Source organism: Empidonax traillii, unplaced genomic scaffold (genome assembly GCF_003031625.1).
Source record: "Empidonax traillii isolate 1590-97213 ecotype Southwest subspecies unplaced genomic scaffold, ASM303162v1 scaffold143:size1492093, whole genome shotgun sequence".
Lineage (NCBI taxonomy): Eukaryota > Metazoa > Chordata > Aves > Passeriformes > Tyrannidae > Empidonax > Empidonax traillii.
Genome location: NW_020955336.1, coordinates 1,463,742 through 1,487,005, shown reverse-complemented (window position 1 = coordinate 1,487,005; position 23,264 = coordinate 1,463,742). Strand labels below are relative to the sequence as shown.

Below are 23,264 nucleotides of genomic sequence, written 5' to 3'. Positions count from 1 at the left end.
CAGTTTGAGCACTTACTCTTCAGCACCAACAAGCAAGTGCATCTTCGTTTAACGTTCTACACCTGTAAATGGTTCAGCAAAACACAAGAGAAGATAAAAAAGTACAGCCATCAGGCACCAAAATGACATTTGAAAATGCCATTAAAAAAAAAAAATCCATGCCAAGCCCAGGAACAGGGTCTAAGTTTAAAAATATTCCTAATCAGATTTAGGTAGATGCTTGAAACACCAGTCAAGACTAAGTGCCTTCACCTTTCTCCAAAAGCACAATCAAAGAACAAGCAAGTCAACCATAAGGCAGTGACTACAGCAGGCGATACCAGAGAACGAAAAATAAAAGCTGGGAGTTTCCCCTTTGTATTGCAGAGGGTACTGTTACAAACTACTCAGAAGTTCCTACCTTGAAAAGCTGTGATGTGACCAACAATCATGTACTTCAGTTCGAAGTTCAGTGCCTGGATACTTTGAGTCCTCTCTCTCCGAACAGCTGCCTGGTAGCTTTCTTCCATTTTTTTGGTGCAACATGTCGGTGCCCTGTGTTGACAGATCTGTAAATCTGACTCTTAAAGCAAACAAGAAAAACACAACAGTTAGAAAACCTTTTAAACTTTCACCATAAAAATAATGCTTCCTAATGTCAGAATTACCACAAAGCCAAACCCGCAAGGAATGACATTGTGAAACTCAGTTGCTGTCACAAGAACACTAATTCATGACCATTTCATCTACAGAGCAAGTTGAAAGTCGATTAAAAAACTTGATTTTTGTAGGATGTTTTTACTGTTTTAAAAATAATTCCATCTTTGTCCGTGTTCCATTAAGTTTAGTGCCCTTGATTAGGAAACCCACATCACACAGAGTTGTGATGGATATTCAGGCTCTCTCTGTTCTACACCCTGGGATTTACAGGTGCCTGAAAGGATCTGGTACAGATTGCAGGTGAGTATATTCTGGTGCTTCACAAACATGCTTTAAGAAGGGGACAAAAGAAAGCAAGGGACCAGTAAGTAAGCTAGAGGCCCACAGAAAATACCAGAGCCAAAACAGTCACGATATTAAAAAGCAGGTATTTCCACTACAATTTCTCAGTGGAACAGGAACACCCCAGCAGGAAGGCTCATGCCAGTGTCAGGCACTTCCTTCCGTGCACCTTGAGGCAGGAATGGTGGTCCTGAGGGAACAGAATTGCAGGTGTCCACCTCCATCCCATCCCTCAGGCTTTAAGGAGATGCCCTTCCCAGGAAAGCCAGTGCCACACAGAGGGCCAAGCTCCCCCCACTCCCATCCCACCAATGGCTTTAGGGACCATTTTAACACCCAACAGCACAGGGTGGCAGAGCCCATCTGGGCTGGACCCAAAGCAGTGGTGAGACACCAGCACCCTCCCTGCCCCAGGACTGGAGCTGGCCTGTCCCCACACTGCCACGTCTCTATGCCCTCTGGTTCTAAACCACTGTCAGCACCACCAGCAGTCCCCTTCCCAAACAGCACCACACAGATGGAAACAGCTCCAGTTCTCAAAAGGGCCACAATCCCTCCACAGCATTTCTCACTCAGGACGCTGCAGAGCACCCAGACCAAGCCCTGAGGCAGAAACATCAATGAACAACCCCACTGCAATAACCTTCACACCTGGCCTTGCAGGTGAACACGTGGCAGTGACCACACAGAACTGACAGCGATTAAAAACAAGAGGATGCAGACAAAAACCAGCAGAGACACCAAAATGACCAGGCTCTGCTCAGAGCCAGCTCCAGGTCAGCAGCTGACTGAGGCCAAACCCGCAAGGAGGAGTTCAGTAAATCTCCCCTGTCAGGGAGATTTAGGAAAAAAAAAATAAAACCACCAAGCTAGCTGAAACATCTCGTTCAACTTGAAAGTGTTGTTTCCAGTTTACAGGAACTCTCATTTGAAAGTGAGGCTAATTTGTGTCCAAAAGGTCAAAAGCCAAACGAAATATTTGAATTAACTATATTTTTCTATCAGTTTACAAACAAACACCAAAGTTGTCACAGACTGAGCTAACTCAGGATACCATTTCGGAGGTGGATTCGTTTCACGCTTCAATCTAATCTTAAAAATAGGAAACTACAAGTCTCCCCAGCCAGATCTGCAGTCCCAAACCCTGCTGAAAGCCCAAGACAAGACCATTGTGCCCTGGCAGGAACCAGCAGGCTGCCAAAAGCAGCAGCAGGAGGGCTGTGCTTGTCACCAGCTGGGCACACTCCTCTGCTCCCGCCTGCCAGAGAAGCTCTCCCAGGTTGAAATTAGCTTCTTGGCCAGGCTAATTTTAACTTGGGTGGGTTCCCTGATCCAGTTCCCTCCGTAACACGTTTGTTCTGTCACAAGGAACGGGGGGTCAGGGAAGGACCACTTCTCTGAGCTGGCACCACAAGGCATGTGTGAAATTATAGCACAGGCTGCTGAGCAACTCAGTGCACAAATAGGTGTCTGAGCAGAGGGGCTGTAAATGTTACTTGGCATCTGCAGTGCCAGGCTGCTGATACTCAGAGCACTTCTCCTTGCCCAGCAGCCCTCTGAATTTTTTCGTTTGAGAGGCTTTTGCAAAGCTCAGACCTGCATCACAAAGGTTTGGAATACGAAGTGCTCCATGCTATGTGCTGGCCACAGCCAGGGTGCTCTCCCCAGCTATCAGTGCCTGGTGCTCCCCTCTGAACCTCAGCAACCTGCTTCTCCTCCAGAAAGCTTTAGGAATACAGATATCTCAGCTGGAACTGCACTCCTGGGATTCCCCACCCAGCTATCTCCTCCAAGGAATACACCAGGAGCCTGAAGATCAGGTTTCATTGGTCCAGAGCCAAAATGATAACAGGAGCCACTCTTAAATAGAAGCAGCACTAAGCCCCTGACAATTAAGGAACCTGATGTAAAACACAGAGCACTGAAAGATCGCAAAGTCCCCTCCCCTCCCAATACTGTCAGGTCAGAGCTGTCATGCACAGCCCAGCTTCAGAACTTGCCTGGGGGTATCACTTTTAACACAATTATAGAAACCTAATAAAAGTTTGCAGCACTGTACATGCCTGGGTGTTGAGATTAAATTAGAACTCATTAGTAATGTCTTAGTGTCTTTAATAGCTCTGATACTAATTTTAGTTTATCTCATCTCTTTCATCTTAATAAAGAATACCCTGCCCAACAGAAGAAGAAGAGGGGAGGAACAGAGTGACCCAGCAGTGACTGAGGGACTGAGCACCCCACAGCGCCGTGGAAATCACCCCTGCTCAGATGGGCTTTGCGTATCAGCACAAGAGAGACAACCTTAAGGGCAAATTCCTCTTCAAGTTTAGGAACAAAGTCACTCTATACACCAGAGAAAAAGCACCATTTGTGAAAGAGGGAAGAAAAATTACCAAAAACATCATTTCAGTGATAAGATTCTGCTAATTTCCCTCTAGGACTTTCTTACCTGCTTTTCCCAAGCTGCCTCTCATTTCCTAATTCGTGATTTAGTTTGGAGGAACCTCTAGTTCAACCCTTTAAAGCAGGGTTTCAAGTACCAAGCCAAGTTTCAAGTACCCCCAAAGGAAAAAAAAAAAAAGCTACCACTACCCTCGTGGTAAAATAAGGGAATTAAAAAATCCTGTCTAAGGATAACTTCCCAAATTCCAACTCACGCCTGTTGCTTCTCAGTGCATCACCATGTGCCTTCAACAATCTGACTCCACTTCCTTTATTTCCTGCCAAAAGGTAGCTGAAGAGAGCAGTGTGACCTCCCCTCATCTTCCCTTCAGCTGAACACACCTCTCTCTCTATTCCCTGGTGTTCCAGACCCTGGCCGTGATGGGAGCCCTCTGCCAGAACTCTTAACTTTAAGCCACAGATGCAAAGCACCTGCATCCCAACACACCTCTCTCTATATTCCATTTTCTTAGGCATTAACTTACTGACAGAGCGGAATGCTTTCACCTGTACATGCCTGGGCTTCAGTTCCAAAAGGTTTATAGCTTTCCTAAAACAAATTAGTTTTCTGCTTCAGATCAGATGGAAGGATTACTCTGCTGATTATGCTGTTATTTTTAATTTCAAGTCTTTTTCCCTTGAGTAATGGTTAAAACTGTGGCTCAGCTTATTCTTAAAGTGAGAAAAACTACAGACTTTAGATCCTTACTGTTATTATAAAAACCAGGATAAAGTATCTTGCTCCACTTTGAAAAACAAAGTCACATTCAGAACAGCAGGGAAAAAATGTACTACCTGAGTCTAAAAAATGAGTATTTTGGAAAGCAACAATGATCCCTATTGAAAACTCCTCTGCAATACCAAAGCACTTAATACATGCCAAAGGCATCACCTTCAGACACCTCCCTGTCAGAATTATAAATCACTTCAGGTGCCAAATGCACAAAAAACTATGCATCTTCATTGATCTCCAGCTGGCCAAGTCTACTGAAATCATCTGGGGTTTATTTTGTTGTGTGTTTCTTGGAGACTTCTTTATTTTAAATCAAAATGTTTTGGGCTTCATTTGTAACTTTGGTACCAATAAAGTCTAAGGCTTTAGCCATTAAAGATATTAGTATCAGTATTAATCAGTATTAATCTCCTAAAAGCAGAGAGGCCTGTTGAGCAAGCAAAATTAAGTTCTTCCAAAAGCTGAATATATATTTATTTTGTTGGCTGACCATGGAGTTTAACAGTTCTGTCTTTAAAATGCTGTACACACTGTACAAGCCACACTCTGAAACCAGAACATCAAGTAATCACACGGTAATTGATCCACCTGCATTAACTTTTTCAAAGACAGGCTGATTTTTGTTTTCATTTTTTTCAAACAAGCTGAGCCTTTAACCTGCACTGCACAGAACATTCACAGGCACGATCCGAAGGCGAGCTCAGCGCAATCTGTCTTCTGACAGTTTTTATTCCTTCGCATTTGGGCAAACTTTTCAACACTACTTCTAAACAAAGCTTTAGTCGAAAGCCCAAGATTTTAACATTGTACAAGTGTCCTCAAAGACTCCAAGATTGATTATGCCTTAGTAACACAGAGGAGGGTGCCAGAAGTCCTTTACATTGTATGTGGCCCAGCTGAACAGGAGTCAACGCTTCATCCTTCTCAAGACTCATCTGCCTGGTGGAGCTGCTGCCTCAGCTAGAGGAAAACTCAGCAATTAAATGCCAACTAATTCAGGGGAGAAGGCCAAACCAAATGAAAAAGGAAGCAGTTTCCAGCCAGGGCTCCCCCTGCAACTATTTGATGCATGAACAGAGCCCATGGAGCCACATCAGGGAAAGGGAATCCAACCCACTGCCACGAGTTTGTGAGGTTCTTTTCCTACACAGCTCTTGTGCCCCAGGAGTGCTAAAAGCATCATCACCTTCCCCTGCAAGACTCATGTCACAGAACTCATTCCAAACACGAGCCATCCTCACCCAGAAGGGAGCTCAGCTCCCTGTGCACAGCCTGACACCACAACCCAGTCCCCCTGGAACTACGAAATGTTTTTACCTACAAAGACCCACAAAGCACATCAAACCCATCAAGCTCAACGTGTGCATAGTCAAACAGCTACTGTTTGATTTGTCAACGTTTACAGTATGGTAGTTACTATGCTTGAAGTGGTGAGTGACAGAAATTACCTGAAAAGCCAACAAGCCAGTGCAACAGTGACCAGTGCACAGCTGCAAATGGCTCTGGGACATAAAACAGCAACTAAACGAATAAACCTTCTGCTCCCTGAGCAGGGATAACATCCAGGTAAGCTCCAAGGAGCAGAGACTCTCTCTAAGTCAAATGAAGATGTCTGTTCCTCCTGCCTCAGGTAATCTGTGGCCAGGTCCACCCAACTCACATTTTCTGACTATTCAGAAACAATCTTCCAATCTAACACTTTCCTCTATTTTGTTAAAATAATCCTACTGTCAGCTCTTAATATAAAGATTACATAGACACACAGCATGTTAAAAGGACCCTTTAAATCCAAAAGCTGACAAAATACCAAAGCAGAGCCTGAATTTGTCCCATCTGCCTACATGCAGATTGACAACGTGCCTACATCCAGCATGGTATATCACAAGGGCAGTTTGGAAAACACAAGCCATGGAAGTTTCCTTTCCCTGATCCCTTGTTTCATAATGTAAATTAACAGAGACACCATTTAACTTGACCACTGGACTTTACATTCTCATTGTTCCTCTGCAATACACTGAAGCATCACTAAGGCCGTGACCAGGTGTGCTATTCCAGTTGAAACAATCAAGGATAAATACTAATATAACTACTAGCATGTGTAGCTACTTTCAACTCTGTCAAATCAAATTGCTTGCATTAGCTCAAGAGAGCCTGAGTAGATCTAAAAAAACAAAAAGTATAAACCCCCACAAAATGGGAGGACCGTTTGACTGCACTGCAATTACACCAGCAAATTTAAGGTGGGTGGAAATCTTGAATGGGACAGGAAGGGGGCAGCAAGAAGCACTACATATCATGACTCCAGAGAGTTGGCAGCATCAGCAAGTGCCACAGCTTGCAGGACAGCTGGAGACTATCAGGCACCAGCCCTGATCAGCTTCCAGAGCAGGAACTCTCCAAAATATACAGCTCTTAAGAGCAGCATCTGCACAATTCAGTGTTGTTGGCCTGTTGCTAAGTTCCTTTTGTCTGAGTTTTTCCCATTTCCCTCTGCTGCTTGCCTGGTTCTCACTGTTCTTATGTTCTGTTTTTTTGGCCCAGTTTCCAAGCCACCTTCTGCCCTGCCCCATAGGGTACTGCATATGCCTGTTGGCTTTTTCACCTTGGCTTGTGCCCCACAGAATCTGCCTCATGCCTGGGCCCGAGCAACAGAAAAACTATCTGACTGCCCTAAACCAGATGTCCCTTCAACTTGCTGAAACGTAAACAATGGTGACCAGGCCCTCCCTTTACTCCTCTGAGTCCCTCTCCACACTTCTCACCCTCCTCAGAGAAGGTTCACAATTCAAGACCTTCCAGTGCTTCCCAAAACAGTCTGGTTTTCAGGAGCGCGCTGGAAGATGCACCTTTGGTGTCAATGCCAGATGGCCAAAGTACCACTGCTCCTAAATACTCCCCTGAAGGAACAAAGAAAGGGTGATTCATCTCCCACAGTTCACTGCCTCCCCCTCGGGTCTTCCCCCCAGTCAGCCCTGATCTCAGAAACAGCAGAATTTTGGTAGCAAGAGGCACAAAACCCACCTTACAGCATTTCAGTCTAAACTGTTAATTTGAAAGGCTGAGCAGCTGAGGGGAGAGACAGCTTGGTAAGTGCCAGGTGCTGTGCAGGGCAAGCACCACCTGCCATGGCCAGGGGACTGCACAGTGGTCACCTCCTCCAGGGCTTGCACTCCTGCAGAGGGGCAATCAGTTCTTTAATGCTGATTAAATTAAATTATTTCACATCAGCCCAGTGCTAAGTGAGATATCCTTTGAATGTGGGAGACAGCAAGGCTGTGACTGCTACAGAGCTTCCTAACTACACAGGACATGCAAATTCAAGAGATTTACACTCTTGAGAATCCACCCTTTTTTTTCCCCCCCCTCCTCCTGGAGCTGATATAAAAGCACGAAGACTGATGCACATAAAGCACATTTTAAACAATCTAGACTGATGGAGGTCAGTGGGTCTACATCAAAGGAGCTTCTACATTTACTGTAATGCCAACTCCTTCCTCCATTTTCCTGGGCCAACACGTATAATTGCAATACAGAGGTGAGAGAAAAATTACAAGAACTTTCATTAATTTAGAGCCTACTATGATTCATCTTTCATTATGTCTCATCACATTCCCTAGCAGTTAAATCCCATCCATTTTTTCACCACTGCCAATAAAAAAAAAAAATCATGAATACACACAAAATATTTCCTAGATGAGTCCAGTGAATCTTCCTGCTCCATATCATCCAATAAAATAACAGCTGCATTTCTGCTCTCCAGTGGGGACAGCATTTCACTGCCACAGAACCCTGCCCTGCAGGTTGATCTGACTGAAGAACGCAGAAACCACAGGAGGGGGAAAGCCTAAACTGGAAGACAGGTATGTAAGCACTTTGTTTGCAACAAAACTGAAGTTGCTTTTAAATGAAAGTTGCTTTGTAACCCTGCACAGTTAGAAAAAAAACCCCACACCTTATGAATGCAAATCAATACTAGGCTGTCTATCTAGCCCTAGAGGGAGATGACATAAAATAGCTTTATGAAAGGTGTGAATCACCTCATTCATCTCAACTTCAAAGCCAAAAGATAATTCAAATGCCAACAACTGCTTTTTACCACTGACAGATTACTTTTTAATATGAACTACTTCCTAATATGCTTTAGCTGTGGTTAGTTACATATAAGGTGGCAGAACACAGAAGATTTCAAATATATTGATAGGTTTGTGATCAATTGTATTTCCTCTGTTCTATTTTCTCTGTCAACGTAAAAATCTCTAAGAATGTTAGATGGGAAGAAGAAACAAAAGCAAAGATAAATCTAAAGGAACCAAGGGACTATTAGATATTTGGGTCACAGCCTCAGAAAGTGAAACTGCAAGAACAGCACTGGAGAAGTGAAGAATAATAATTCCCCAACATTCCCCCCCTCCCCAAGATTTGAGTACTTCCATTTTCACCATTTCACTTGAAAGCAATACATGAAACCAAATGCTCAGACAACACATTTCCTCTTTTAAAAATACATATCAGTCTTAAGTATTAATTTCATAGCTGAAATCTCAAATGCTTTCTGTTTGTCCAGTAGGCTTGTGTATAACTTCACTCTTGTGAATGACTTGAGAATGACCAACAGCTACTTTCTCCAGAATTTTCACTAGCATTTGAACCAATTTCTTTAGGATCCCATTCCCACTTGCATAATTTCTTTATTTTTAGGGAGAAGGTAAACTATAAAAACCTGGATGATATAACTAAGAGTTTTAAGAAAAGCACAATGTGCTTTTGCTGCTGTTTTCACAAAAGGAAGAGCAATCATTTACAGTGCAGAACCAAAACTAAGCAGCTGGTGACTAGACAAGACACCCCTCACTAGGGCCAATTCTTCAACTTCATCACCCATGACACAGTAATTAATTAAAACAGGCTGCAGCAAGACTACAGCACCACAAGGTCTCTGCATCCTGCTCCCTTTCTTTGGTTCCTCAAGCAGACAACAGCACTGTCAGGAGCAGGGACACTCATGGAAAACCGGAGTTTGTTGCCACAAACTGGAGCCACAGGCACTGGAAGGCAACACACAGCAGGCAAGAGAGGAAAGAGCCAAACGTACGTGACAGTCACGGGAGGGGAACACTCATTCACTGGGACCAGGCAGAAGAACCAGCTGACAGCCCCTCAGGTCGCTTACAACACACCAGTAGCCTGTTTTTTGTGGTCTGAGCTGAACCTAGATTTATGCTCAGATCAGTTCTTCCATACTGGACCACTATGTGCAAAATAACACTCCCCAGGGCAGAAAAGAGGTGAGGGAAGCAGTCTCAGAGGGCTTGGGTCAGCACCCCCTGATGTCAAGGGAGACACCCAGTAGCATCAAACCACACAAAATACAAGGACAGTTAAAGACACAACACTGTGCTGTGCTTCAGGCTTCTGTGGGGATTTAATAGTTTGAGACTAACACAGCTCTGAACTCAGAGGGCTTTGGGTCAAACTCTCAAGTGAATCCTGGAACAGGATTCACAGCCAGGAAATTTGCCCATCCTAAGAAAAGTCAAAATTAACAGAAAAGAGAACCTACAAGGAATTATAAAGAAGCACTTCAATGACCTTAAAGTAACTTGTGTTTGATTTCAGACAAGTACTTGGGGATTTTTAGCTGCACACATTCAATGAAAAATCAATGGAAGGTCAAACAGTTAAAACCCCAAACACATCACAGAGTTGGTGACAATATTCAGTGGTCCAAAAAGCAGCAAGGGCCCATTACAAGCTAATACAGCCCCCATGAAATTGAGGGCCACGACAATATATCCACTTAAGCACATGCTTCTTCTGAAGCCAGGACAGGCCTGGCCTTCTGCCCTTCCTCATTTGTTTCGGCTTTGCTTTGTTCTGCCTGCCCAGACCATGGAGAATGTTTTGGCAGTATCAGGAGCAAATGAAGGCAGCAATGAGGAATGAAGAACTGGAGGATTAAAGACACTCCACAATGAAATCTCACCCGAATTCTGGGTACCAACGATACCCCCAAGCTGGAAAGCAGCTGAGCTCACCACACATGACATTCCACCACCCCCTCCTGTACCCCAGCAGTGTGTTTAGCAGAAAGGTCTGTATCTTTCTGGGACATCCTGAGCCAGGATAATGGGATTCTGAAACACATGTAGCGTCCCAAAGATGGAGGAGAGGCAGGAAGATGTCTCAAAAGCCTTTAGGTTGGGACCACAGATGAACAACTTTTGAAAACCAGTGGAGACCTTTGATAGGCTCCTAACACTTGGCAATACTGAAAGGTATGTTTGACCTAAGGCAGGTCCCTTGGGCTGCACACTTTGTTTCCCTCATGGAAAAGAGGAAGACACCTTCCATTAGTTTGCTTGGACTGTAAGCAATTCCTAGTGGAACCTGCCCTTTGCTATGTGCATGTTCAGTGCTCTCCCAGAGCCTGCTTTTGATTCAGATCCTATGCACCTGTTATATAAATTAAGAAATCATGTTTCTTCCCTTACATCACTCAAACAAGGCTCCCCTCACAGCACACTGAACTGATTATCCTTCTCTTCTTGCTTGTGCTATTCCATTCAAACCCAACAGCATTACTGGAGGTTTGGAGCTCCCCACCCAAGCAGTCCAGAGCAGCCCACCGTGACACAGAGCTGTCTGGGGCCAGCCCCACACACTGCCAGGCAGTGCTGGCTGCACTCACTCCACACTTGGAAAAGCCAGAGGCAGGCAGTGAGAAAGGAAGCTGGGCTGGGGATGGCAGCCATCAGAGACACAGCAGCAGCCAAACTGACACAAGCCAGCCCTATTCAGTCCTTGCTGCTCAGCTAATGTTTTGGCACCTGTGATAGTGGCTCTAGAATACTTTCCAAACCTAGGCCAACAGCCTTGCCAGCAAATGACATAGCCACTTTTCATCCCAGCTGGGGGTTATTTCTGTCAGAGAAGGCCACACAGCACAGCAAGTGTTACCAGCAATGGGGACGCTCCCAGTGAGCTTCAGATCAGAACCAGGTACAGCCAAAGCACAGATGCTTTTAGAGGAAGGTGAATGTTTGTATTTCCTGACATATCTAGAGCAAACCAGGTTAGGAAGAGTAAATTTGATTACTGCAGATTGAAACTGAAAATGCAGTGCTTTAGCCAAACACAACTTCGGGCTGCAGTGAATGTATCGGTAACCGATACATTTTTCCCAAACTTAACTAAAATTAGGAGACTAAAGCCAAGCCTTCTCAGCACAAGTTTGAAAGCCTTTCTCCAAGAGCAATGGTTCCAATTTTTTTTTTTTTTTTGAAGTCCCACTCTGTTTTGGGAAGGCAGTAGTTTTTCTACATATGCTTTGTTTTCTTGCCTTTGGACTCATCACCCCTCTCCTTTGAACTGCCCATGTAGAAAGAGCAGATAACTATCCTGCACTTATGAAAAAGTGGATCTTCTTGTGAGTTGCAAGGAGAAAATACTTTGACCTCCATCAAATGGCAACCATATAAGATCCTGGGTGCTGTTTCTCAAGAATTACTTAGGAAGCCCTTGTCCCTTCTAAAATCATCACTCCAGCCTTTCAGTTCCCACTTTTTTTGTGTTTCCTTATGGAAGAACAACGAGGCAGGAACACAGGACATAAGGGTTTGATATCTGATTTGAGGGATGGAACACCTCTTGCTATGAGGAAAGATTGAGAGAATTGGGGTGGTTCAGCCTGAAGAAGAAAAGGCTTCAGGGTGACCTGACTGGACCCTTCCAGTACCTGAAGGGAGCCTGCAAGAAATATAGAAACTGTATCAATGAAACCGCTCAAGAATGAACACCCCAAAACAGTAAAGCACTGAAAAATAGAGGGTTAAGGGCCAGATCCACTCTTAACCTGCATAACTGGAGATCCTCAGGCTTGCTTTGAAAAATCATCCCACTTCTATTTGCAAGACTTAAGTCATCTTCCTCTGTAGCCTAATTTCCATCTTCTGGTCTATACACCTGCAATGGAGGGAACTACTGGCAGCAAAATCTAAGGTGCATATTAAAGTCAGGAGCACATGCCCCACCTAAGCCTCATGTCTCCAGGTATCTCCCTGCTGCCTTGCTACAACACTGCAGTTTGCCCACTATCAGGCTTGCAACTCAGCTGCTGTTGTAAGTTTGGTCACTTGCAAACTGCTGTTTCTGCACACTCCTCTCCACCATTACATGGCAAATCTGTGTCTTAGTTATTTTGCTTTACTGTCCACAGAATTCGATATCCCCACACAGTTTGCTCCTTCCTCACAATACTCAAAACTTACCGAGGAGGAGGAAACATTCTTTGAGCTCAAACAGCAAATCAAATCACGATGCTTAATGAGCCACCACATCTGGAATTCACATCCTTCATTCCAGGTGCACGTGTCCCAGATGAAGGCTACGCTCACAGGCACAAAGCTGATTGCTCTGTGTGTCACCACTGCAAATGCACAGAGCACCGTTCCAGAGCAGAACAAACCAGAGAAGTTCTCACATAACGAGGGGGACTGCAAAGAGGAACGTCCTGAGAACAGGATAAGAAGCAAAAGGCCTGTATTTTAGCAAGGAATAATTATTTTGTATTAGGAAAAAAAAAAAAAAAACAACAACAATAAGGTAATTAAGCACAGGAACAAACAACCTAAAAAGGCTGTGATCTTCTATCCCTGATTTAAACACAGTTTATTCTGGCTGTGAGTAGCAGGAATGGACCAGATGATCACTTCAGGTCTATTTCAGCACTATTTTCTATTATTCTAATCTTTCAGCAGCTCTCAGCAGTGTATTTTTCCTAATTACATCCAGTTTTCAACAGATTACTCTCCCTTTATTCACATTTCCTAGTACAAACACCCAAGGCAAGCTGTTCCTGGACAGCAGCTCCTTTGGCACTACGTTGCTGTACCTTTTGTGAGGATTTGGCCCTTGAGATCTCTGAAGAGCAGAGCCTTAATTTCAAAGCAGGGATCTTGCTCATTTTACTCCATATTTACCGAGAACAAAGGGAAGACTATGCAAATACCCTACTACTTAGACCTGAACAAAGTGGGAGCAAACATGTAGATGTGAATGGGAGACATAATAGTAGGGGGAAAAAAGCCATCCTTTTCAAAAGTAAAATGACTTTGTCAGGGTCCCTTTGCACTCTGTGCATGGATGATTTGTGACAAAACAAAAAAGTGCAAGCCTAGCACGTCACCCATGTCAGAGATTAGAGCACTTCAAAACCCTCAGTAGTTCAAGCACTTTCTGGAACTTGAAAGGCTTTCTTAGGCAGTGCTTAGCTTCTTTATGGCTTTTACACGACTTTGATGTGCACCTAAGAGTGAGGAACCTTAATCTGAAGGTTTTCCATGGAAAACACCCATATTGTACAATAAATCACAAAACCTCGTCACCCTGATTAACACGAGTCAAAAGTTTGCAAAAACTTTTTGCCAGAAGTTAAAGATTCAGAGTCATTATTTTGCTACTCAAATAAGACCCCGGGATTTCCAAGCACTTAATCACTTTCAAAAGCTTCTCCAATAGTAGCACTGGAGCGATATTTCTAATCATAGACAAAGTATGGTGTGCAAGGCAAATGTCACTTTCCCACCCCTCCATTCTCTCCTTAAAGTGGAGATTTAAAGTTAAGGGAGCTGTGGAAACACAAATCAATTCCTGGTGTGTTACAAAGCCTCTTCTCTAAGTGCAAACATGGATGTGTAAACATCAGCTTCGTTTTCCCCCCTCACTCTCCACCCTTAACCCCCTGTAGCATTAATGGGAATTATGCATGCATAACGAGCACGGAATAGTCCCCTTATGAATAGGGGCCTTGTTGGAACAATGAATACATTTAACCATTAACATCTAGGGATGTGTCCAACTATCCAATTTAACTAGCTGCCAAACAAAGCTACCCTGACCTATCTGATATCCTCAGGTTCCAACACAGCTCTCTGAAATTTGTTTCTCATTTGTTTTTAAAGGACATGGCAGTGACAGTGGAGTGCATAGCAGAGTAGGGGCTCTTTGTGAGAACAAGCTCCTCGGAGAAAGATGTCCCTCCAGAATAGCTGTCACATCCACCCCGTGATGGACGAACTCTGCAGAGGGAAAGCCAAGACCCCAGGAAGCAAGCAGAATCGTCAGAAGACCAAAAAAATCTATATATACGTATTTGAAATGCATATATATGCTGGTCATCAGTATTAATAGAAACTCAGTAAGAACAGAGAAAGGCAGAATATGGCACAGAATCATATAAAGTGGACTAAAAAATAAATTCCAAAAGAAAAGAGTGGGAAGACAACTTCTAGGGGAATGATTTTATGTCCTCTACAGTTCTGAAATTCCTATGCAATTGCCTGGCTACACTTGTTCTTTATTTCTATATTTTAGCTATCAAAATGCAAAAGAGAACCTGAGGATACATATCAATGGTACTTCCCCGAGATTCTTCAGTCCACAAAATAAATGTAATGATACTGCCTGTGATATTTGAAATTCCTCCATTGTCCTAAATTCTTTCTGTCTTCTTCCAACCAGTGCCTTGGAATTTCAAAAGCAAAAACTTTACACGTTAATCACGCATGTATGAATACACTAGGAAGGTAATTAATAACCATCCTTTAAAACTGATGTACTGAAAAGAGTAAACCAGACAGATTTATTCCCCTGGAAGTACACGCACAGCGCGGATCCGTGGTACGAGGCAAGGTTGTGGCTGCTCCAACATAAATCACGGGCGTAACAGCGCTGAGCTCCTCGAAGCTGTAGCAGGCACAGAGCCCCAGGGGGCTGCAGGACAGTCAAGCACTGTACAATTCATCTGGTGAGGCTGCCAGGACAGGCCTTTGGCAGGGCTGCAGCACCTCGTACAGACGAGGCCACCTTCGATCCCCGGGGACCCCTCGGGTGTCACCCTGCTGCCTTCAGATGCCACCGAACTACAGGACTCACTGTGGAATTGGCAAAGGCTTCTCAGCTGCTTGACTTTCACCTGACATCCTAAAACAGGGATATAAATATTGTCCTTACATTCTTCTAGCGAGTGGCCCTAAGGACCAGGGTTGATAAAGCAGTTCAGACACAAAGGGCTCAGTGCAAGTATCAGCATTGCTATAAAAAAATATTTAGCTCTTACAAGGGACAAAAAACAGCCATAAACTAAGTATTCTGGACACCTGTTACCTTTCTAATGCAGAGAACAGTTTGGCACACAGTCCTACTACCTTTGCTCCACACACAACACAGCTCAGTTCCCTTTCCAGACCAGCACACCTGGATCTACAGACCACCCTGGGTCATGAAGGACACAAAAAGAGGGGAAAAACTTTGTTCTCCTAAGTCTGTGCTATGTAATCCTGTGCACCCAGCTTTTAGCTTGAGGCTCAGGTTAGTTCTGTGGATCCAAACTCAAGAAGATACTGTGCAGAAGTATGGCATGTTTTTCCATCAAATAATATACTGGCTTAAAATATTACATCTTAACTTCTTTGTAGAATGTAGAAAGAGCCTTGCCTCCCCATACAATTTTATCCTTAAGATATATCATTAAATACTAGTGAGGTGCCTTATTTCATCCATTGATACTGCTCAGTAGTTATTTTAATATGAACAAAATAAATACCTTTAAATATATCTTTACATACATCAAGATGAGTCTATCATATCAAATACTGATACCTAATTCAAATCAACAGATTGATACACTAAGCATAAATGCTGCTGTTTGCAAATTGATTCCGATCCATCAAAATTCCTGTCTTCCCTTAAAAGCAGTAGCTGTGCTCTACACTCGTAAGTGATGGCTATGTATCTGAAGTATTATTAAACATATGCCTTTTTATCATGTCATTTTATGCTTTCATAGGAGAAAGATTCAATTACAAAGACTTTACAATACCTGGAACTTTAAATATCATTTAAAAGCAAAACCCTTTCACTGCCTAGGGTGCACTTCGCATGTATTTTTGCTTTTTACTGATCCTCAGGTTATTTTCATGATTAATCATGCCAATTTTCATGATTAACCCTTACAAAAGCTTTTACATATTTTTATGTATTTACTCTATTGATTTATACAGCCATTATCACGCCAACTTTTCTTCTACTTATCACATTAGTTCCCTTTAATTAGTACTGCCCTTTGGTTAAGAACTGGCTGCTCAGACCTGCAACATACTGGGGTGGGGGCCATTATTTTTGTTATTTTCCGGTAACAATCTGACAGCAAAAATTCAGAGGCACATAACATGCTGGAGAGGCAGCTCTTGGGAGCCACCACTGTTTTAAGGATGGGTCATTTCTGACTAAGCTTGTTCTCCATCCCAAGATTCAGTTCAACATCATAATCACCAGGTCTTGAGCTGACTGTTAAAAAACTAAAAAATAAAAAAAAAATAAAAATCACTACAGAGTCTTTTCAGCAGAGATTTTTGAAAGAATAAGTAGACCATATGAGTTGTAGGAATACTTGGCTCTTTCCCATGACTCAGTTTGACAACAATATTGTGCACTGGGGGAGAGCAGGTTCTCTGCTGACTCTTGGATTCCTTCCCAAGACACTGGCAGGAAAGGCTGACCTGAGTAACTAAGCCAGTCATCTTCTCACCTGGACCAAATGCTCATGTAAGTCACCGAGGACAATGCTTTTTGGGGCTCACGGATATGAAAACTGCAGGATTCCACCTGGAAGTGAAACAGCAATTCCATCTTTATGAGGCACTAAGTAAGTTTAAACATATTTTTTTTTGCCTATAGATTACTCCAAGGAGGCATTACTGAGTGAGGAGCTGGTCCTGCGTCAAACAGAAATTTAAGACACAGCAAAAGAAGGAAAAAAAAAAAGTTATCACTGCTGGCAGGAGTCTTGCCTGCATCCACAGCCATCACCAGCTTTAGGTTAACACTTCTGTCTGAGCCTAAAGAGTGCTAAAAAATCCTGAAAAGATTAATGAAGCAAGGAACCTTTCTTCAGAGGAGCTGCAGGCTGCAAAAGCATAGCTTTTCTTCCACTCTGAACACCTATCACAGCAGGTACAGACCACAGCCCCTGACTGCTCAGAGGATGGATGAGAGAAGTGAAGGAAGGACAGCTTTCAGGTTCAGAAACCAAGGTAACTCCTAGTCTTTTTCCTCACATAAAGAATCAAAACAAAGTCAGCCCAAAGAAATGAAGATGTAACTCACTGATGTTTTTTCTGGTTGCAATCTACAGCCCTTTCACAGCAGCTTTTCAGTCATGAAACAGCTCACACTAACACACCACGATACAACCTGTGGACAGGGAAACTGAGGCACAACTGGCCTTGGCTATGCTGAGTGACAAAGATGAGGACAGAATCCATCTCACAGTGGATCAGTCCACTCCTTCCAACAGGTAGTCTGTGGTGTAAACCAACAAAAAGCCTGTGTGTTCATAAAAAAAAACAAATATTAAGTGTAACAGGAAGAAAATCTTCTACTGTAACAAGCTGCAAGTAACGCCAAGGACATTTCAAACTTGTATTACCGCCAAGATCGTCTATATAAAACAGCAACCTCAAAGAAACAAAGATTATTTTTTGTGCCTTTTGAAAAAATCTGAACCACCCTGCAGAGTTTCTATGCATTAAGACAACTGTGCTCACCCAGCAATCTTTGCTCCCAGATGCATCCTTCATCCACCCTCCTGAAGGCAGTCCCACACAGCCATGCATGGCAGGTGAACAGGACACACAGGTATCAACTGCAGTTCACACAAGAGGGTTTTAGCATCTCGTTCTGATGAGGCCAAGAAGTCCCAGAGCCAATAAAGCAAGCAGATGTCACATCTGGCACACACCAGACTCAGCAGTGGCTTTGACAGAATGCTGCTGGGAGCAAAATGCGTTTCATGACTGCACCTTTACCAGGGAAACTACAGCGTTCTCATCAACAGGGCAGAAATACAAAGCTGACTGTTAGTAAGAGAAAACCAACAAAATCAAGTGTGGCATGACCTGTTTCATAATAAAGTGGACAGGGGAATAGATATTCTTGGATATATTCCAAATAGAGATCTAGCTCATGCTGCTTTCTCAACATAGATGGGAGCTTTGCCACAGGCTGACGTGGGATGAGATCGAGTTTAACGCATGCACCACACGCAGCAAGGAGTTTCTGGTAGGAACCTAGGACTTTGCTGTCACTACTCAGAAAGTAAAACAGTTTTAATGTATAAATTGTTAATGCATGTCCAGCTCTGCTACGGGATATTTAGTACAGACATGTGGTAATGAACATTCCTGCTGATTTCAGGTGCAGGATGACAGAGGATAATAAAGCAGCTTTTAACAGGACAAAACTTCCCCTTCAAAAGTGCGTCCCTGAGCACTACCTGGGAATCTGTGCTCTTTGTAAAGCAGCAGAGCAGCAAGATAAAGCTAATCATCCCTTTGGTAGTTCTCCACAAGATGATTATTTAGAAGGTAAAGAATTCCTAGAATTCTTTCACTAATGATAAATATTCTCCTTGCTTCCCAGAAATCAGCCCAATTCTTCTCTCTTTACTTATCATCCATTTACAGACTTGGGGTTTTTTGCATGCTCATACACCGGTCAATCAGCCAGAGAGAGAACTGAGCATACATAAACGGGTAGGATGTTCTTGTGGTTACACGATTACCAAAGGAATGACAAGAGGACTTTTATTCTGGTTCTGCTCCAATTCACTGCCTGAATGCGGACAAGTCACAGACTCCAGTTGGGTTCATTCAGTTTTCCTACTGAGCCCTTGGAAAGCAGTGCCAGGCAGGCCCCACCGTGCTGGGAGCCACAGAGCAGCCTCTGAATCACCGGAACTTCCCGGGGAGCAGAGCCCGTGCCAGCGCAGCCAACGCTGTAACACAACCCGGGGCTCGCAGGGCATCGCCGAGGCGGCCCCGGGGCTGACAGCAATACCACACCGAGCAGCACACATCAAGTCTGAGGTATCCAGACTCCCTGGAACCAAAGGCTTAGTCCCTTGGCAGGATTAACGCAGCCATTCACCCTCGGAGACTGCATAGAATTCGCTCTCATCAAACTCCTAACCAAGGAGCTCCCACAAAAACGTCCCGGCTCAGTCTGTGATAATCAAAGTACAAGTCCGGGAACACATTACCTCATTTTCCAGTCTGGGGGAAGACACAAAAAAAACCCTTCCCTGTGGATCGCAGCCAAGGCAGCAGTACCTTTACCTGACCAATCTGTCTGTTATTTGCGACAAGTTACCCTTGAAACATTCCCTTTGTTCCAGAAAAGTGGGGTACCAGACAGGAGCACTGACTCCACTAGCGGAGAAGAAAATGCTAGAGACCGACCAAGAAGATCTGCTGCTCAAAAATAGCTGTTTGGGCCTCTTATCCATTCCATGTCCAAACACTTCTTCCTTAACCCTGCCCTCAATAACGGACTACGATCCAAAGCAGAAAAATCTCATGTCTTTTGGGGGAAACTGTGGAAGAGAAATTTAAAAGAAGACTCCTGGACATCTACGGTGGTGACAATTTTCAGAAAGGTTGCCCTTTTTCCTCAGGAGTCTTCTTCCTTCCTTTGCCACTACATTTTATACAAGAGGTTGAGAGTTCCTGCCCAAAGCCACATCTCACTGCAGATCCTGCTGACACCCCCTCAGCAATCCCAGCGACCTGCTACAGACCAGGCCAACACAGGGAAGCAGCTTCCAGTCCACCAGTCCCCATAACGCTTGTGTCCAGGATCCACTGTTGTATCCTAGATCCACCAGCATGCATCTTCAGCACTGCAACCACAACTAATACACCACAGGAGAGTACAGGCTACAAACTCTCCCAAGTGTTTAGAGTTAACTTAATTACAGGTGAAATGGGCACCATCCATAAGAGGGGAGAGAAAACACACCTGACAGTCTGTCTGCTGATCCCTCTCCCAGCATTGGGTCAGGCCTCTCTCCTCAACTGAGCTGCCAGTTCTCCCAAAGGTTTTAAGAACTCAGTAATCATTTAGACTTTAACCTCTGTCAGATTTGTTGTATTAGCCTGTAAATACTGGCTTGGGATTACTCAAGGGCTTTCAACACTCTAGTGATTGAAAATATCTCACAAACAATCAGGACTGCAAAAGTTCCAGAGAAAATAATCCAAAACCAACGTGCAGGCGCTGAGGACTGAGGAGCACCCCTGTGCAGTGCAGGTCTGGCCCACAGGACCAGAAGTGAGCGGGAACGTGCTGCTCTCCTGTGTCACCCCCACCTGCCCATCATTCCCCCTCTTCTGCTTTAGCTGACATTTGACGTCTTCAGGGGACACGCTTCACCATTTGTGTATTGTTAAAATTCATAATAAAACAAGCCTCAGTGTGAGGGAGAAATGTGTGAAGGGGAGGTCGTATGAAGATATATCCACTAGCAACAGCTGCCAGATGAAAACACTGGAAAACACTTCAGTATTTAATTAAAATAGGGCACAGGATACATAACTGCCTGGCAAGATATCATTAAAGCACAGAAGCTTTGGTGGAGCTGAGTAATACTCAAGGAACAGAGAAGATCAATATGCACTTTTCTGCAGCTCTGCTCCAATCCTCTTCAAAAGAAACCTTTATGAGCTAAAATTTAAAAGCACATTACCCTCTCTCAACTTCTCTTATGCAGTTTATTTTCTGAAAGCTTGTTATTCAACAGGAAAGTTAATATGATACAAGAAAACAATGAAAGAACCCTCCACAGCAGGCGGGTTAGAACTAGATGATCTCTAAGGTTCCTTCCATCCCAAATCATTTCAGGATTCTCTGAAGTTATCACTGCATCTATACCTTGACCTTCTGCAAGTGCAGCATTTTCTCAAAGTTTCATCTACATAAGTAGAGTTTTATAAAAAATGTAAAACAATCAATTTAAAGGAGGAACTTCTTCCAGAAAGAGCTCAGGAGAGGGGGTTAAACTTCCATCAAAATGGATTAAAAGCCTCATTTTTCCTCTTTTTTAGCTCTCCAAGACAAACATGCCCTCGTGCCTCTATCAGCACAGAACAGTAGCACCAAGTTTCAAAACGCCATTCCTGCAAATCTCTTCTTGTCACAAGATGACAAATTATTCCTTACCCCCGGATAACTTTACACCTATGTGTCATCTCAACCACTTCATGCAAAGTGAAGATCACCAGCACTATGCAGTCATTTACAGCCCTAAGAGATCAGCCCAATTGCCTATCAAATTTAATCCCCAGGACAGAAACCCACGGCAGAAAACATATCCAAAAGTCATCTAAGATAAGAAGTCTTTCCATCAAACTCAGTAGGCTTTGAATTGAACTACTAAAAAAAAAAAAAAAAAAAGCAACAACCCAAACTGAAACTTATACCACCACACATCTGCAGGCAATTCCGCTGGCATAAGGCAGCTAGAGATCGTGTCACGAGATTGATAGTCTCTGCTTTCTTATTCCGATTCCTGTAAACATTTTCTTAGAACAGACTCACTGAATCGTTTAGGTTGGAAAACACGTTCAAGTGAGGGACGCAACTCCGTTATCTAGACATATACGTTGTCATTCACGACTTTAATCACGTTTTTATACTATAAAGCAATTTATACCCTTATCATGAATTTTACACGATAATTGTAGAATGTGCAAAAAAAAAAAAAAGAAAACCCATTCTTATTATCTGTGCGTTACTTTCCCCTTTCAGTGCTGCCAGGCATTGTTCAGGAGCTGTGAAATGGCAAAAGGGAACACCACTCTGCTCATCAACTTTCCCAAGCGCTGCAGACTTGCTGCTTAACTAAGCAAAACCCAAGTTCTTTTGGCTGTGTCCCTGCAAGGTGTCACCCCTGCCTCTCCTTATGACAGCGCTCCCGAATTCGTCTGCGAGATAACTCTTCCAAATCAGAACTTACAGAGTATTCACCACCCGGCTCGAGGACCCCACATTCTGGGCAGTAAAACAAGCCTTTCCTTACGACTCGGGTACTGGTTTGCCTTCCACGACAGGGATCCTTCCCGAGAGGAACCCTCTGCCTCAGGTACTTAGCAAAGGGACCGCACAGGTCTGAAACACGCGAGCAACACAGACCGCGCTTACGGGGGAGACCGACAAGCAGCACCTGCACAATGCAAACCCGCACGAGTCATCCCGGGCCGCTTTTCCTTGAAAATCTTTTAGTTATCTTAGCAAGCGCCGTTCCCAACTCGCTCCCCTGCCCGGCGCTGGATGGAGGCGCCGGGGGCGCACCGGCCGCTGGCAGCGGCAGAGCCCCGAGCTCCCCGCATCCCCCCCCGCGGGCGTGTCGGTACTGACCGGCCGTGGGCACGTCGGGGACCAGCTTGAGGGGCCCGATCTGCCGCAGCTGGAACGCCGTCCGCACTTCGTGGCAGCTGGGGGACCTGCCCGCCGCCGCCCCGCCGCACAGCCCCGCCGCCGCCAGCAGCCACAGCCCCAGGACGGCGCCGGCGGCCATCTCGCAGCCCGGCACACGGCCGCGGGCCGCCCGAGCGCTGCGGGGCGCGGGCCGGGTACCGCTGGCGGTCCCGGTACCGCTGCCGGTCCCGGCGGCGGCAGCGCTGCCCTCCCCGCCGCCCGCGCTCCTCCTCGGCGGGAGCGGCCGCCGCCGCCCGCCCCTCCCCTCCTCTCCCCTCCCCTCCTCTCCCCTCCCCGCGGGGTCCGAGGGGCGCCACCGCCCCCCGATCGCGGCAGGAGGGGAGGGGGAGAGAGGGGAGAGCCCTGACACAGCTCCCGTGACACCCCTCAGCGGGACCACCCGGCGCTGCTGCCCGGCCCCGCGGGACACCCACACGCAAGTTCTCAGGGGGCACCGGTGCGGTCCCTGCGGGCCACGCAGACCGAGGGAGCAAACCGAGGTCAGCGGAAAGAGCCCCGAAGGGAGGGAGATAGATCAGCACCCGATCGCGGCGTGGGGCTGTTGGTAACAACAGGTACAGGGGGCAGACGGAGCAGGAGGGAAAAAGCCCCTGAGCGCTGCAGGGTGCACGGTTTGCTTCGATCCCGAAATTCCTAGCAGATAGCACGGAAGGGTCTTCACGAGACAAGGGTTAACTCCAACCAACAGTCCCAGGTGAGACGCGAAACTTTGCACCAGGATACATATCTTTCTGTACCAACTGCGGATATAAATTGTTCATTTGCACAAAAGCCA

At 44.9% G+C, this 23,264-nt stretch overlaps 1 protein-coding gene across 1 annotated transcript; it reads right to left on the bottom strand.

Annotated features, from left to right (window-relative positions):
* Positions 1–386: 386 nt before the first annotated feature.
* LOC114057732 (glypican-5-like) lies at positions 387–22,591 on the bottom strand. The gene is made up of 2 exons (XM_027884378.1): positions 22,409–22,591; positions 387–562 (listed from the first exon to the last, which is right to left on the bottom strand). Exons 1-2 carry the CDS (start codon positions 22,566–22,568, stop codon positions 387–389), a joined length of 336 nt encoding a protein of 111 aa, XP_027740179.1. The 5' UTR covers positions 22,569–22,591.
* Positions 22,592–23,264: the final 673 nt, after the last annotated feature.